The 17,784-nt window shown below is 27.2% G+C and overlaps 2 protein-coding genes across 8 annotated transcripts; both read right to left on the reverse strand.

The window, feature by feature from the left end:
* Positions 1 to 411: 411 nt before the first annotated feature.
* Positions 412 to 11,764, reverse strand: LOC552074 (probable phospholipid-transporting ATPase IA). Of its 6 annotated transcripts, none has more exons than XM_026439158.1 (22): positions 11,665 to 11,764; positions 10,069 to 10,254; positions 9,562 to 9,800; positions 9,372 to 9,470; positions 9,186 to 9,296; positions 8,858 to 9,105; positions 8,499 to 8,779; positions 8,132 to 8,426; positions 7,836 to 8,065; positions 7,361 to 7,737; positions 7,145 to 7,282; positions 6,919 to 7,071; positions 6,628 to 6,825; positions 6,439 to 6,538; positions 6,123 to 6,367; positions 5,923 to 6,048; positions 5,706 to 5,846; positions 5,520 to 5,638; positions 5,309 to 5,443; positions 5,128 to 5,232; positions 2,782 to 2,879; positions 2,114 to 2,259 (listed from the first exon to the last, which is right to left on the reverse strand). In XM_026439158.1, exons 2-22 carry the CDS (start codon positions 10,148 to 10,150, stop codon positions 2,114 to 2,116), a joined length of 3,666 nt encoding a protein of 1,221 aa, XP_026294943.1. In that variant the 5' UTR covers positions 10,151 to 10,254; positions 11,665 to 11,764. The 6 variants fall into 6 exon arrangements, with proteins under 6 accessions (XP_016766304.1, XP_026294943.1, XP_016766303.1 ...); XM_016910814.2 differs by having other exon boundaries at positions 10,069 to 10,229; positions 11,453 to 11,737; XM_016910813.2 differs by having other exon boundaries at positions 10,069 to 10,245; positions 11,453 to 11,737.
* Positions 11,458 to 16,284, reverse strand: LOC113218551. 2 transcript variants are annotated; one of them, XM_026439160.1, is made up of 3 exons: positions 16,204 to 16,284; positions 12,811 to 13,159; positions 11,458 to 12,319 (listed from the first exon to the last, which is right to left on the reverse strand). In XM_026439160.1, exons 1-3 carry the CDS (start codon positions 16,267 to 16,269, stop codon positions 12,084 to 12,086), a joined length of 651 nt encoding a protein of 216 aa, XP_026294945.1. In that variant the 5' UTR covers positions 16,270 to 16,284; the 3' UTR covers positions 11,458 to 12,083. The 2 variants fall into 2 exon arrangements, with proteins under 2 accessions (XP_026294945.1, XP_026294946.1); XM_026439161.1 differs by having other exon boundaries at positions 12,081 to 12,341.
* Positions 16,285 to 17,784: the final 1,500 nt, after the last annotated feature.

The raw sequence follows: 17,784 nt of genomic DNA on the forward strand, positions 1-17,784 counted from the left end.
GTAGTCCTCAAACGGCATGATTAATCATCGTCATCGTCGATCAGGAATAAGTTGTACGCTACAATATAACGATGGATTAAATAAAAAAAAAAAAAAAAATAAAAAAAAAATAAAGATAAAAAAAGAAGAAGAAGAAGAAGAAGAAGAAGAAGAATAACGAGAAAATAAAACAAACATAAAAGAAATTGTAGAAATTAAGTGAATTTATATATACTATATATAAGATATATATAGATATATATACATTTTTTATATACATCGATCATTTGCTGAAACAGTGTATCTACATGTGCTTTGTACTTACATATTTATATATATATATATCGTTTTAATAAAAATTTCAGATCCACTTACAATATATTCGAACATTCATTGATTAAAACCATTTTCTAACAATTACAACAAAATAAATATCTTTTTTCACCATGTTTTTTTTTTTATTCTGAATATAGATATATATATGTATATATTCTGAATATAATGCACACAAAATTGTTGCTATACATGTGCACATATTGTTTTTCTCTTCGATAAGAAGATTTATTCAGTCGTAAACTCGAGGAAAAGAAAAGAGAAAAAAGAAAAAAAGAAAAAAAAAAAAGAAAAGAGCGTTTATAACGATCGGAAGAGTATATCTCTTTCAAAAACGTAAAATTCTTTCACATCAAATTCTTCTGACTAGACACAACTATCGTATATATATATATATATATATATATATATATATATATATATATACGTATATATATACAATTGTAAAATTGCAGTCGATTCGATTTTAATAACAATCAACAAAAAACAAAGAGGGAACGAGAATAATAATCGAGTAAACGCACGATCCACAATGTTCTTTTAACACCTAATATCACGACAATCGACAAAACGCTATTCTTACTCAATGAATATTACGCATACGATAACTTTTTCCAAATACTTTCTCATTGATTTGATTAGCATTATAGTATTTAGAATATACGTGTGTTTGTATTTCCGTTCAACAAGTGAACTTTGTGTCGCCTTACGTATCGCCGGTCACGCATCGAATCATTCCCATTCATTTTGTCGCTTGATTTTCAAGTTTACCCAATTCGATAAAAAAAAAAAAAAAAAAAAAAAAAAGAACCAAGTTCCCTTTGAACTACGAAAAAATACGGAATACACATTCGAGGTACGTAATAATTATCTAGACATTCCAAACTAAGATAAAATGCGTTTAGAAATGCAATGCATCTAAATGCACAAGACAGCAACGATAGTCATTACAATGATTATCAAGAGTATGAGTTTTTTATATATAATGAAGTTCGAGATATATATAATAAATATAATAAATCTCATAAGAGTATCAAAAAGAATTATCTAGAGCAATGGTTCTCTACTGAATGATACATATATATATATATATATACTATTGATACGTCACAGGCAGCTAATTGATAATGGACAATTTGGGCAATTCTGTATAAAGATTTTTATCGTCCAAAAATTTATTTTTATAATATATCATATGTATAGTTGTCTCGATTCTGAATAACTACAGAACTAGTTTAAATAAAAAAAAATCAAGATACTGACTTTGTTTTCTTTTTTTTTTTTTTTCTTTTTTTAATTTTAATCTCTCCTATCTTAAATTCGTATACCTTGATGAAATTTTTAAATTTTAATTTCAGAATTTATGAAACAGTTGAGAACCGCTGATCTAGGATATATTTATTTAGTATCTTTTTTTTTATTTTTATTTGCAAGTGATCTTAATGATTGAAAAAAAGGAATATTTCTCCTTAGAATCGTGTGTTTGATAGTCTTTCTAATACTCTCTATTACAAGGCCCATCGTTAAGAACCGTAAGATTTTTCCTTGCTTCAAGGAAAGAAAAATCGAGAATGTTGAATCAGTCGGGAGACAAAATTATTCAGACAGGTGTTACGTAGGGCTTGGCGAGTATCGAATTCCCAGGGAAACTTTTCTCTTCTTCTCTTTCTCTCATTTTTGTTTGTTTTTTTTTGTTTTTTTTTTGTTTTTTTTTGAATTTTTTTCCGTTTCGATCAATCGAAAAAAAAATCTATATATAGAATATACATCTGTGTACTATTTCTAGCTAGTAGAATTAAGATCACATGCCGCCAGGTTTCGGAAGATTTGTATCGTAAGCTCTGATCACATCCGTCTGAGTCACCGTGCCTCCTTCCTCTTGAGAGAATGCAAATCCATCTGCATCGCGCAGCATGTGCAACAACAAAGATTGCAACCTATTAATCTCTGTTATCACAACATTAAAGAATCAAAACGCATGCAATTTGCAGGAAGAAGGGATTAGTTACAATTTGCTGTAATCGATATTTATTAGATCGTAAAACTACGTTTTTTTTTATAAACTACGTTTTGGAACTACGTTTAGATAGATAATGTTCAAGAACAAATAGAGATTAGTAAAAGATTTACAAGTTACAAAGATATTATTAGTAGTGTAAACTTAATATTAGACTAATAACACAGCGTATATACACTGTTAAGGCGTATGCACGTGCCATTATTGTGATTAAAAAAAATTGCTCGGTTTTGAGGAATATTTTTCTTTATATTGAATAGGCGGAAGCCGTGAGAATAAGCGCGTGCCCTTATATAAAATACATTTGTTAGTAAGAAAGTATTAGTAGAGAAGAAGATACAAACGATGAGCTTGGAAGATTAATAAAATTTCTGTACAAAAGAATTGTTATACTTGTTTCTCTTTCTCTTTCTCTCGATTGCATCTCGTCGTTAATAGATGACATAACTTACGTGATAGTTCCACTTCGACATTAACTCTGGAAGCGGCGTTTGATCGCCTGGTGAAAACACTTTTTACGTTTTTCAGTAGCCGCGCCGTCTCCGTCAATCTGGAAAGCCGTGCATTCAAAATTGTTTTAGAAAACACACTCGTTTGATTGGTTGTCCTCATCCTTATTAGTTCATATTCGATATTTTTTTTTTTTTTTTTTTTCTCTTTCTCAATAACATTCGATGAACCGTATATTTCGCGTGTAACCTTCTCTTCTCATTGGCTATCTAATGGTTATTTACCTCTAAAATGATTCATGCGGTGCTATTATATAATATATTATATATATATATATAATATTAACAAATATCGGTGCGACTCTTTTGATTCGCGATGCTTTTGGTTGTTCTAATATCTATCTAATCTATTAAAATGTCTAAGCTTGTCATCAAAATTTGGATACAAATCGCGTCCCTCGAAAAATTCTATAAAAAAAAAAAAAAATTTAATACCGAGATAAATACAATAAAGATGATATTTAAAAATATTAAAATGTTAATAAAATATCTTCTATGAGGTCACAGCTTATTTCCATCCAACTTTCGATACAAAAAGAATATTAAAGTTGCATTAAAAGATTCGTGATACATAATATTCGTACTTGGTGCCATCGCAAGCGAAACGTCGAAACAATCATGCAATTTGATTTAATTAGCAGTGCTTTTGTTTAAATATAGAAAATTACAAAAGCACTACGAGTTATATACTACATGGGGTACTTACACCTCGCGAGCTCGGCGATGGCATGCACAGGCCTTCACGGGATACCGCGAATAAAACATACCAGAAAACCGCATTAACGAAAAGAGTTTTTACTTCATCGTGACGTGATTTTTTTTTTTTGTGATCTGACAACTAGAAAATTAATTTATTCTCGAAATATTTATCTATTCGTATTATTATTTATCACTTTACGATTATATTTTATTTCAATGTAAATCTAATCGTAAACCAAATTACATAATCAAAATACGAAATGATTAAAATTAGAACAAAGAAAAAAAAAAAATCAAAGTTCCTCTACGTTCATACGCGCGGTATTTTTAAAGATAAATTGTGCTTTTTTTAATACTGCTACTTATGCATATAAAATAGTTACCAGCCCATATCATTTAATAAATTAGAAAGAAAATCTCACTTAACATTAATATAGAATAAGATGTGAAATTAAATAGTAATGAATTGAATGTTAATAAAAATGAAAGTTAATGTCAATGATACAAAAAATGTATGGTTAAATAGAAACACATTTAATGAATATTTTTATTTTTTTTTTGTTAATATATGATGTTTAAATTTATGAAATAATTATTTAATTTTAATTTCTAAGAAAACAAAGAATATATCTTATTTGTATAGATATAAATGTATATGTTATATATAATAAATTTTATACTACATATATATTACATATAAAAGAACAGCACATTCACAATAATCTGTAAATATAATACTCAATAAAAATAAAAGATTAAAGACAAGAATGGAAATAGGATAACAGGAAAACTAGGAAAACAGGTAAGAAATAAAAACATCGAAATGCTTACGGATTTCAAAATGGACAGGAATTTGTAGAAACGTGAATTCGTTAAGGTCATGGAATACGAAATGGTGCAGTTGAGACATGCTCTGCATGGTTAGTGAACCATAAATCCCGTGCCACGAGCGCAATCGGGAAGATTCTGATTTTATTTCGCCTTCGTGGCGACCAGATTGAGGTCCAACACCGAATTAACCATCGCCTCTTCGAATACTTCCTGTTATAATTTTTCTTTTCAATTAAGATGATTTAAAGTTTTAATTATAATTATTGTACGATATCTATTATAATAATTCATCATTCGATTTTTGAGAGAAAAAAAAAAAAAAATAGATGCTACTAAAGCAAATTAAATTAATATCTTTTTTAAGAAATTGTATACTGCATGCATCTAAGTGATAGTTATTTTTGAAAATTTTGTGAGAATTGTTATTCAATGTTATGTATTATAATAATGAATGTTTTTAAAATTTATTAATATTATTTTATTGTGAAGTGATTTTATTAATATGTTACATTCAACAAGCCATGCATATTGAACATTATTTAATAATTTTGTTTTTAATAATCTAATTTTTCATGCATATAAATCTTATATGTTTGATTATATATGAATTTATAATTTCTTGCAAAAATATTAATATTTTAAAAATATTTTATCGATATGAATTATTAAAAGCGTTGCTTCATCATGAAATTTTGATTTTTAACTAATAAATTTTTATAAAATACAATATAAAAAATATATATATATATAAAAACTTACGAGCTTCTATAGTCGTGACTATTAAATACATCTCCGGGATCAGATTTCCGAATCTCATTTTCTCTAGCTGCCGCAGTTACAGATTTCCAAACTGTATTCTTGACTCTAAAAAAACATGTTTCGAAATCTATTAATATATCTAGATATTATATGTTAAAATATTTAATGCATGTATACTCACGCCTTAACTGTAATATCCATAAGTAGTACTGCTGATGGTATAAGTACCAAACCTAGCCAGAATACAGGTGAAGAAAATAACATTCTATCGTTGCCTAACATTACCGCACCCACATTTAGAATAGGCCAAAAATTACTGAAATTACATTAATAAATATTATAATTTAATATTTTTTCACGAGGATAAAATAAATATATATTGAGAAAATTACCTATATATTAAAATAAATAAGAACCAAAGCATAATAGATCCCCACATTGCACAATGAGTGACCCATGTCCAAGAATTAATTATTAATCCTGCTTTTCCACATACCGTTACTACAACATACTATTAACAATAAATAAATAACAATGTAATTATTTGATAATAGATTTCATTAACAATTAATACATACTGTGTATACAAAATTTCCTAAGACAATATAACCACCATCTCGGCCATTTGCCCATACTATTCCTTCTTTTAGAGCCAATAGTGATAACCAATAAAGAAGAGATGAATGTATTAAAGCATTTGCAATCCATATCCAAAATACCTGTGCAAATAATATCAAGATTGTAGTATAAAGATATAATATCAAATAAAACTAATGACATGAAAAAATATAATACTTTAATATTAAATGATGATTCTCCAGTATTTTTTGTGGCATATAATGCTGGATGACTTAAATGAGTTTCCGCAGAACATACTTTATCAAAAAGTCCCATAGCTAATGGAGGTGCTGCTGTAAATACCTAATGTAAATAATATACATACAGTATGTGAAATGGTTTATATTTTAATGTCAAAATATAAATCTATATCTTACAACATTGTAAAGACCAATCGACCACCGCTCAAAAAGAATTTGACCACTCCAGCCAGAATAAATAGCAAACCATAATTCAATGACATAAAGACAAATATTTTTGTAAAATGAGTAAAGTATAAGTTTACACATTCTACTATAATTCCATGATCCATGAACAAATAATAAGCGTTTTAAAAAACGAAATTGTGCAATAGAATAATCCGAAGCACAAGCTGCCTGAAGACCTTCAACACCAGAAATACCTAGAAATGATAAAAATTGATAATATATCTCTTTTGTTTGTTAGAAACTTAATGAATAATAATAATCTTACCAACACCAATATGGGCTTTCTGGATCATTGCTACATCATTTGCACCATCTCCAATCGCAAGTGTTACAGCTTTTTTATTACTTGTAATCAAATCAACTACCTAAAAATTTCTATTAGATTATTATTTTTGTTAAAAAATAATAAAAAAAATTATATAAAAAACTTAAATATATTTGAAATAAAAATCACCTCAGCTTTCTGCATTGGTGAAACTCTACAACAAATAACAACTTTGCAAGATGAACATAAATCTAGAAAATCCATTCTAATATCACAGGATAATGCATATTCTAATGTATTTCCATCTATGATAAGAGCTACATCATTTTGACACTTTAAATCAATTCCAAAATCAAGACAACGCTGTATTATAATTTCTCTTGTTTTCTGCAAAAAATATTGAATTTGAAAAATTTTCTTAAAAATTTTTTTAAAAAAATATAAAAATAATAAAGAATAGTATTCTTAATTTTCTCTTACATCTAAAGATGATTCATTAATTATGTACAATGGCATTCCATGTGTAATTAATTTACAAGAATAGCCAATATTTATAGCAGTTTCTTGTTTATCACCAGTCAACACCCATACATTAATATCAGCCTGTAAAAGAGCCTGTATTGTTTCTGGTACCTACAACATTATAAATTCTCTTCTAATCATTCACTTTCAAAAATGAATACAGAAAAATAAATATCATACATACCTGATCTTGTAATTGATCTTCAATAGCAGTTGCGCCTAATAATCTTAATTTTGTTTCAATAAGATTTGCGGCATTTTCTACCATAGTTTCACGATTTCCTATACTAATTATTGCATTATGATAAGTTTCACGCCACCACTATTCAAAAAAAAATATTGCATCAATTTTATTATAAATAAATATAATATATTTAAGAAAATAATAAAAAATATGTACCTGATAAAAATTGTCAGGTATATCTGCAACAGCAAAACAAAGTGTTCTTAAACCTTCAGATGCAAATGCTTCCAAATGTTCTAAAGTTACATCTCGGAAATCATCCAAACTATTTTGTTCAGGATCACTATTTTCTAAAGAAACTGGGGACAATCTTTCATAAATAACAGAATCAGCTCCTTTACAAAAAAGTTTGATTTTTCCTTCTGGTGTTTTCACAATTACTGACATTCTTTTTCTAGCTGAGGTAAATTCTATTACATTTAATATTTCATAACGAAATCTTTCACCCAAAGCTACTATTTCCACATAAGCAGGTGTTCGAGTATCAAATATATAGTTAAATTTACGTGCTCCATCTACCAGCGCTCTTTCATCTATTTAAATAAATAAATATAAAATTAAATTATAAATAATAATATCAAAGATTAAATTAAAAATAATATTAAAGAAATATTGATATAATAATATATACCTGGAGATGCAGCATGATAAATAATAGTTTCGTCAATTTTCTCGGGAATAACAGTATGACACACAGAAAGCATAATCATAAATTCATGTACTACTTTTGCATGATTTGCAGCCTTTTTATCAACAGGACGAGAAAGATCTTGTATTGATCTTCCTTCAATAATATCTTTAATTAATTCGGTATTGATGCTAATACCATCTTCGTCACCGTTCAAATTTGGATTTGGTAAACTATAAAACATTTTTTAAAAATCATGAGTTGATACATAGTAAATGATTATTGCTTAAAATACTTACTCATATATTTTGCCACCAATTGAACATCGTTTAAACTCCATTACATTTTTTGTAAGAGTTCCAGTTTTATCAGTAAAAACATAATTAACCATACCAAGTTCTTCATTAAGATTACTCGTACGTGCCATTGCTGGTGTATCTGTATCTGCATGATACATTTCTATATCCATATTAATAAATGTAGCTTGAATATATCTCACTACTTCCAATGTAACTTGTAATGAAATAGGTATTAAATTATTAAATAAAATAATAAATGTTAAAAGATTAAAAGCAAAATTTTTAGTCATTTCCTCTGAAACATATAAATAATTATTGTATAATTTTGAAATAATTTATAATAAAATTAAAAAATAAGTTAGTTTACCATTTAAACCTAAATACCATAATCCATCACTATTAGCTTTAGTCCAAAGAATATTAAATATTGAGGATAGAAGGCACAGCAAAAGAAGTATAAAGAATAACATGAGTATTTGTGTATTGGTCAGTCGATCTAAAGTAGATCTTTTTAAAGGTGCAGTTGTAGTATTATTTTGCATTAGTTTTGTATCATGCCCCGTGTAAATTACTACACCAAATACCCAACGTGTATTTCTTAGCATTGCACCACGAAGCAATACTTGATCAGGTCCCAAAGGTACAGATCTAAAAATTGATTTACATATTTCTTACATTTTTTTGCATTTATAAACTTTTTCAAATTTTTACAACAAATATTCATACTGTTTATTAGATTCTCGCAATACTCCATTAAACTCATACAAATGCCTGTTTGGTGGTTCACATTGAATATTTGCACGAAAATTCATTAATTCAGCAGTATCTAAGAGACTGGCAGTGTCAGGATGGGCTTGTCGTATTTTCAAATTGGTCTCTCCATCCAAATTGGCAGTCTCTATGAAAGACATACTCTGTGGCTCCGATGATGATAATAAGATCAAGTCAGCAGGAAAGAAATTGTTGTTGCGGACCTATGCATATTAAAGAAAGCGATTCTAGCAGGAATACTAATAATTACCACATCCATGATCTTGGAGAAAATAGGTGCAACCTTAACCACATCACCAACAGCAATTTTCCTCCATTGTATCCATTGCCAATGACCATCTCTTAAAACTTCTACTTCACGCATATTAATTTCATCATCTGCCCTATGCCTTTTCTAAAATATTATAGTATTTTGTATTATAAAATGTATTATAGTATTATAAAAAATAATATGTAATTAGATACTTACAATATCTTCGACTATTTCCTTTAACGCAGATACACTAAGAATAAAAATTAATGGAACCAAAGTTGTATATCGACCGGTAGGTGATACATCCGGTATTTGCTAAAATTAAAAACAAAATATTATTTACTTAAAAAAAATAAAAAATAAAAAAAAGATATACATATTTAAAAAAAAAGATGAAATTTAGTACCTGCATGAGAGCGATGAATAAGAAGAAACAATTACTATATCGACGAAATTGTTCAAAAAGAAACATAGGTATAAACGAAAGACATGAATACTTCGCAGTAGTAATGTGATTGTTTCTATATTTCGCTGGTTGATGAGGAGCATTTATAAAAACTACTCTCTCTTCACTGCTATCATGTTGATGTGAAGACCGTTGATCGTCACCTTGGGACCCACCATTTTCCGCCCTTACAGGACCAACTGCGATAAAATATATACCATTTTATGTTATTCTAATATTTTCTTTTTCATTAAAACTTAACAATTTAAAATATAATTTGAATGAAAAATTTATTAATATTTTTTCACTTCATCAGTTTTCAATAAATAATTTTAAAAATATTTTTTATCCCGTTTCAATAATGTAAAAATAATTCACGTGTTCATTTATATATATAAATATGATATATATAGATGAAAACAAATTAAATTATTTTTATATATATATTTTTTTTAATATTTGACTTACGATTTTGAGCGTATAGATAAAGATGAAACCGGGATCTGAGTTCGTTGAACCATTGTATCACTTTTGTACCAGCTATTTCCATGTTGTTGTTTATTAAATAAAATGTCTTTCACTTTACTTGTCTTTGGCACTTTGATTCATATTTAACGCGTAATAAAACACTATTATGAACGAAATCTAACATGTCTGATATTCCATTAATGATAATATAATATTATTCATAGGTTATAAAACGATTAATATTTTGGATTTCTTTCTGTTAAATTATATTAAAGATAATTTGAATTTGGATTATAACTTAATTTAAAAATGAAAAAAAACTTAATGATTTTACTATATTATTTAAGAAAGTGACGTAGTTCGATTGTATTATTATCTTAGAGGTTATAATTGCATATTTAAAAAGAAATTCTATAAAAAAACTTCTTTATCACAGTCAGTAAAAATGTTGAACAATAAAAAATTATTCGAATATCACTAACATTATAAAATTATCATTAAATTTTCATTTAACTCATATATATTGAAGATTTTTAAAATAAATTTATATTAATTCATTACTTTATAATTACTACAAAATATTAAAACAAAACATTAATGATAAAATTATAATACATAAAAAATAATATAAAATTATCATATTATTGAAAAATTTTGATCATATATTTATTATAGAGTTAAATTTTTAAAAAATTTACAATTGGTATATACATTTTTAAATATATTCATACTTTATATGAAATTTGTAAAAACATTTTTTCAAGGACAACCGAATATATCTATATTATGAATAATAAATATCTTGATATAAATACTATTACTTCTGTACATACTTTGGGAATATTAAATGTTACGAAATCTACTACATTCAGATCATATTATATACAATAAAAAATATATAATATGAAACATTAGACATGGGTATTGAGTGATTATTCTTTGATAATGCACATACATTATTTCACGACATGCGTATACGCAAAATAATTTGAACTTATATATCCTATAGTTTCTCAACACCAATCATATAATAATTACTTCCGGCGATATATTATCCATCGCATGTCACTACTACTAAAACAGTTGTGTAACAAGTAGCTGAACAATATCAAAATAAAAAATAATGAGAGACAACCTATTTAATATGAGATTATTAGATTAAATATCAATAATGATTGAAAAATAAAAGATATTGAAAATTAATTAATATTAAATTTAAAAAAAATTTAAATAATAAATATTTCAATTATTATAATAAAAAAATAAGAAACAAAACTAATGTATGATTTTGACATTTGATAAGCGGCAACGAATTTCTTGAATTAATAAAAAAAAAGTAATACAGATAATACAAGTAATCAATATTTTATGAAAATCTACACACTTTCCATAAAACAGTAGTTAACATACACTGATCGAACACTTTTCTACTCGAAATAACGATCGGTTAAACAAACTACATATCTGCGTCATTGTAACAGGAGAAGCCTCGCGCTTATTACCGCCACACCCCTACCGATCTAATGGAAACGCGAATGTATAATATAAGCTTATTTAATTAATCTACATAAGATTATTATTTAGAACCAAAAATACTTCACAAAAATTCTCGAATTAAGAACTTCCGTAACCATATCGCGCCTGCGAATTTACTCGAGAGACACTGAATTTACTTCGTAGGTGGCACTGGTCATCATCGGCTTTTCTACCGCGGTATATATAGTCTACTAGATTGTCAACGATTGAATAATTTATACATGCTAAATATTTGGATGACTTTTGGTTTACATTAATATTCAAATTTTATTTATAATTTGAAAATAAATGAAAAAGCATAACAAATGTTAATATAATTAAAAAAAAAATTTTTTTGAATGGGAATATAATTTAATAAATGAATATACCTATATAATATTTTACATCTATATGATATTTCTAATGTATAATGTATAATACCAAAAAAGTTATTACTTGAATTACTAAAAATATAAGTTCCTAAGTTTAATATACTACTATCAAGAGGGTGTCCGCAAAATGTGACAGCCCTGTACACGTGTTACCCCGAAAACGCATGCGCCTGCTACCGGCAACAAGTTGGCGTCAGCACCGTGCTGTACTCCACCAGTATTTTCCATGAATACGGAGATATGTAAGGTTGCATCAATAAACAACCTCGGTGCTCGTAGACTATAGGCCAAGGACACTTCCGCTGGGGTGGGTTGGAGGTAGCTCCGCACCACTGATATTATACCTTATTGGACAATCCGTTCATGCTATTTTGATGGAAATATAACAATGCATGTGCAAAATATGTATAAAAACGTATAATCTTATTTTCATTTTTTATAATATATTAAAATCAAATTTAAAATCAAATTAGAGCAACATTTGAAATGTTTATCATAATCTAACAGTACGTATGAAAAACACTGAAATAGTACATAATTTAAAATCTTGACATTTAAATGTACTGCCATATTTAAATGCCATACAAAGTTGCATTGTGTACGTTAATCCAATACTAGGTATCTAAAATCATGTGTATAACTTCTATCGATCTATATTATTTTTATGTTTTTTATTACAACAAAAAATAAATCTTATTACAACCTTATTAAATTAGTTATTACAACCGTTTTACAAGCATTTATAGATTACATTCTATATGCTACTTCCATTACTGACAAAAAAAATCTTTTCAGTCCTTAATTATATAAAATAACAAAGCAGAAGACATCTTACCTTCAGAACTCGTTTCGTGCGCTCCAGCTTCCTGCAGTTCGATGTGTTCACGTGTCCTTCGATGTCCAGTCGCCAGGGAATCTATATGTAGGCCAATATTATCGACGTTATCGATGTTGCCGAGGTCGATAGGACTACCGATGATATAAGGCCCGGATTGTTCTTGGATTCCATCGTTTGTTCGACCAGTTATAGATGATGAACTGTTACGAACACCGCTGTTTTGTGGGGGTGTACTGTCCATATGAGGTATAGAAGAAAGATCCGGCGGTGTAAATGGACGTAACAAGCCAGGACTGGGAACCTGGGGGTTCCCCCTGGCACTTGGTTGCATTGAACGTAACGGAACCTAAATCAGATCAAATATATTAATGTAACTAATAATATTTATGCTAATTAGTTTAATTTAGTTTCGAGAGAAAAATTTGTTAAAAATTTGAATGATTCAATTATTTAAACATGAAAGAATGAAAATTCGAATTTTTATCTTACAAATAATCTATTTAAAATTAAATTTTGTTTAATTAATGATGAATAATATCGATTATTAGAAATCAGCTATGTTTTTCATATGATAAGATAACATCACAATAAATTATTTCAAATTTTCTAACTTTTTATTAATATAATATAGTTGGCATAACTTTTGGATCAAATCCCAAATCAACAATGCGTTTTCTTCTGCGGTATGCGATAATATAGCAAATACTTAAAATTACAGAAATATATTTTGAAAACGAAACGAACATAAATGATGATTACGATCAAGTAGTAAAATATAATAGTTCTTGACGAATGAAATCCACAATGATGCAATGCTTTCGATGTTAAAAATATCTACATAATACAAACATATATATTTTAAATTTTAAACTGTCTCTAAAGAATCATATTTCCATAATTCTGATTTATATTAAAATTTATTTACTGATTATATTATCATCATTTATATAATATACAAAAAAAATATTTTGGAATAAGAATTACATCATTAACAAGAATTAATATCATAATCATGATTAATTTAATTATTTTTTAAAAATATTTTCTAGATGCTCTAAAAAGCACAGCAGTTTATACATAAACTTTGTACATTAAAAGTGAAAGCAAATATTGATGCCTTGGGTGTGCATCACTGTTAAGTTTCGCGATAATTAACAGTCATACGATAATTTACCTTTGTATGAGTGTTAGTCTAGCAAAAATACGATTATTAGTGAATCAATAAAAATCTATTTAAAGAAAAATAATTCCAATAGTAATGGAATAACACTAGAAGAACAATCTACAATGTAAAAAATTTTCTTACAAGAAGAAGTAAGACGAGAAAAAAAAAATATTTAAAAATTTATATAATTCAAAAATTAATTTTTGATTTTTCTTAATCATTTTTATGTTTTAAATAATTTTATAATATACGATATTTTTTTATTTATAAAAGAATATATCTTAAAATAATATTCACATACTAGTATCCAGTTACTCACTACTTTTAATCGAGTAGGCCAAGGTGGTTTTCTGACGGTCGTTCTTCGACCGCGTTCACGAATTTCAGCCTTCGAAATTTTGTATCACGTTTTACCAGGCCTTTGCTAACGTATGCATACAAAAATAATTTATTTCATCTAACCTTTGCTACAACATACACTATGTTGTACTTTTAAGCGAAACTGTTAATGATTCATCGATACTTTAATCTTATCTATTATCTATTATATTAGCAAGCCACTTCGATACATTATACAAAAAAATTAATTTAAATTAACGGGGAAAAAAAATATATAACAAGATCCTCATCCATGTAATGAATCTCTACGTTTCAATTTCGTCACGGTCACTTATTCAACTAAGATTCAGTAGTAAACTCTATTCTCTAGCCAGACAAGTTGTAGAACACATATCGCAATTCTTCTGCAGCGGAGTAAAATATTCGAAACAACTCGAGAAATAAATTCACCACAAATAGATTGCGTTTATTACATCAAATAACGTATAAATATATAATCACTTCATTTTTTAAAACTATTCTTTTATTTTTAAACTGTTGCGAAGAAAGCGATTGGTTCAAAGCTGATTTCAAAGACTACGCACAATCTGTAATATATCGATGAAAAAAATACCTTATCAATAGTAGCAATATAAAATATACAGTTTATAATTGTGAAATCCTCCGTTACATAAGAATTCGATTTTTTCTTGAACAATTAATCATTATCACGATAAAATCGCTCAATTTTTTTTTTTTACAAAACATACATACGCTTATTGATTAAAATCTATAAAAGATATAAAAAAAAATTTTTTTGATAATGTTATTACCAAAAACCGAAAATGCGAATAATCGTTTATAGAGAATAAAGTTTTTTTTTGGAATTGTTATCTATGTACTTCGATATCAAATATTTGCAAGAAAAAAAATAAATAAAAATCGATCAACGTTCTAATTGTTTTAACCGACTGATTTTATTAATTCATCCATGAACACACTGTTATATATATGATAGTTTTTAAGAATTATAATATACGAATGGAATATAAACTGTGATAAAAAAAGAAAAAATAATCGTATAATTTTATTTACTACGAATACAAATTTCAACGATGACACAGATTGCCTACGTCGAGTAATCAAAACGCTTAAAATTTATATCTAATCAAAATTAATGTAATCATGATGCAACGTATTATCTAATTAAGTATGAAATAAAATTCTCGAAAAAAAAAAATATAGCAATTGATGAAACCGTACACGTGAAACCATAAACGTAATAAGAAAATTTGTATATTTTTCAAAGAACGGCCAAGTTCTCAGAAAAATAATTTCTTAGCATGGCCAGTTGTCATAAAATCCTTATTTCAGATAAGAATCTCGTCTGACAAAATGCACCAAGACACATTATAAAATTTTACGCTGATAAGTTTTACATATTCACTTCATATGCTTTTATTTCCCGCATTCTAATCTATCTCACACGAAGATAATTCAATTTTATTATGATAATCTCTATCTTTTATTTATTTTTTAAAATTTAAAAAAATATATTTCGTTAGTTCAATTTTTATCACGTTTAAAAATCTCTAAAAACAATTGAAATAACATTTTTAAGTTACAATAAATATCACGAACCAATAAAATACGTATCGAAGCACTGTTCTTCGAAATAACCAATCGCTGAATACCACAAGCTAGATAACGGTAATAAATTCGTGATTAGTTTAACAAGGACGTTTTATGCGATAAAATATTGTCAAATATATGCAACGCGCGTTTATTGTCCATTAACTTTTCCATTTTTCTCGATGTCCCTAAGACTAGTACGCGCACACGTGTACTACTTCGTCTCCCTTCCTGAACGCGGGTTTCCATGTCGACGGGACGACGTACACTATTACCTGACAGACGTGTCGGCTCTCGTCTCTCCCAGATATAAACCGCCTACGATCTTCTGCGCGTGCCATTTACTCGCTTCGACTTAGTCATCATTCGATCGCCAAATTAAGACAATAAAATCATGTTTTAAGTATGTATTATTGTATTTTTATTAAATTTCTTTTAAACTGATGATTAAATACGAACATTTAGATAAAATAAAATAAAGCTAATAAAATCAATCGAATTATTCTGATGTATATATGAAAATTATTGGAAGTTTTACAAATAGATTAGAGAATAATTTCCGTTGTATAGCAGCTTCAGGAAGTGAATTTACGTCAAACTATTATTGTTATTCCTCACGCGTATTTTTATGTTTTAATTAGTATATATTGATACTGATGAACAATTAGATAAAATGAATAAATAAATCTTTGTATCACGATGCTATAAAAATTGAGTTGGTAATATAAAAGACTTGAAAATAGTTTTTGTTGCATGTCAAAACGATAAGAAATAAACCTAAAGATTCATATCATGTTCGCTTTTTGTTGTTTATTTCATTTAAAACGAATTGATATATATCTACTAAAATATTTAGCGATATATTAAAATTTCTTATGTGTTATATAGAAATTGAATGAATTCATAAACATAAAAAAAAATATTATTTATTAATATAAATATAAAACACTAAGATAAATATAAAAATAAATTTTCAATTGATTGACAAATTGATTGAACTTATATACTCTTGCTTAAATAAAAAGATGTTTAATAATCCTTAAAATAGTTAACACATGGTTATCTATAATATTTAAATTAAAATATATATATTAAATTTTTAATAAATTCTATACAACATGTAACATGATACAAAACGAATTTCTGATTGTAATACTACGCTACAGCTATAACAAATTAGATCAAGAATTCTTTTTAAGTTTTTTGACTTCTAAAAAATTTCTAATTCCTTACATTACACTGTTAATACTTTCAATATAGACATATAAGAAATGACATATATTTTAAAAATCGATTTTCCAATACGAATATGGAGATGATTTATTAAATTATACTTTGTAAGGGGTAAGTATACTTTGTACATTTAAAGAATGTGCCTTGATATTCGAAATCGTCCTTCACTCGCAACCTATATTCCAGATTAAATATCCTATCTGTTTCGCACGGTCAACACCGCATCCACATTTATCACATTCTATGCAACATGCACAGTTGTCGCTGCGTTATTACCACTCTATTTATCCTGCAACTGCACGTTCGTATTATTATCATTGATAAAATGCAAAAACTACATGAAGCATTTGTCAAAAAAAAAAAAAAAGCTGTCATGTGTATAAGACAAAATAGTCATATTGGTGTTAAAAAATTATGAAAAAAAAAACGTAATTATGCGATTAAAATAATAGAAATAAATCGATCGAAAGGTTATCGAATAATTAAATTTCATCGATTCGAATAATTATATAATATACTTAAAGTTTGGGAATTACGAATAATATAAGAAACATAATCGATTCTTATCCCGTTATTGCCAGGAATCGCCCTTTAGCGGAAATGGATTGACAAGACTCGCAAAG

The sequence above is a fragment of the Apis mellifera genome, linkage group LG2 (genome assembly GCF_003254395.2).
Source record: "Apis mellifera strain DH4 linkage group LG2, Amel_HAv3.1, whole genome shotgun sequence".
NCBI classification, from domain to species: Eukaryota; Metazoa; Arthropoda; class Insecta; order Hymenoptera; family Apidae; genus Apis; species Apis mellifera.

Excerpts from the sequence above, each read along its gene's own strand:
- LOC552074 (XM_026439158.1), bottom strand. The coding sequence starts at position 10,150 with ATGGAAATAGCTGGTACAAAAGTGATACAATGGTTCAACGAACTCAGA. Across the intron at positions 7,072-7,144 it reads AAGATCAATTACAAGATCAG|GTACCAGAAACAATACAGGC; the intron begins GTATGTATGATA and ends ATAATGTTGTAG. Across the intron at positions 5,847-5,922 it reads AATCATCATTTAATATTAAA|GTATTTTGGATATGGATTGC; the intron begins GTATTATATTTT and ends TTATTTGCACAG.
- LOC113218551 (XM_026439160.1), bottom strand. The coding sequence starts at position 16,269 with ATGGCACGCGCAGAAGATCGTAGGCGGTTTATATCTGGGAGAGACGAG. Across the intron at positions 13,160-16,203 it reads AGAGCCGACACGTCTGTCAG|GTTCCGTTACGTTCAATGCA; the intron begins GTAATAGTGTAC and ends GATCTGATTTAG. Across the intron at positions 12,320-12,810 it reads GCACGAAACGAGTTCTGAAG|GTATAATATCAGTGGTGCGG; the intron begins GTAAGATGTCTT and ends TTGTCCAATAAG.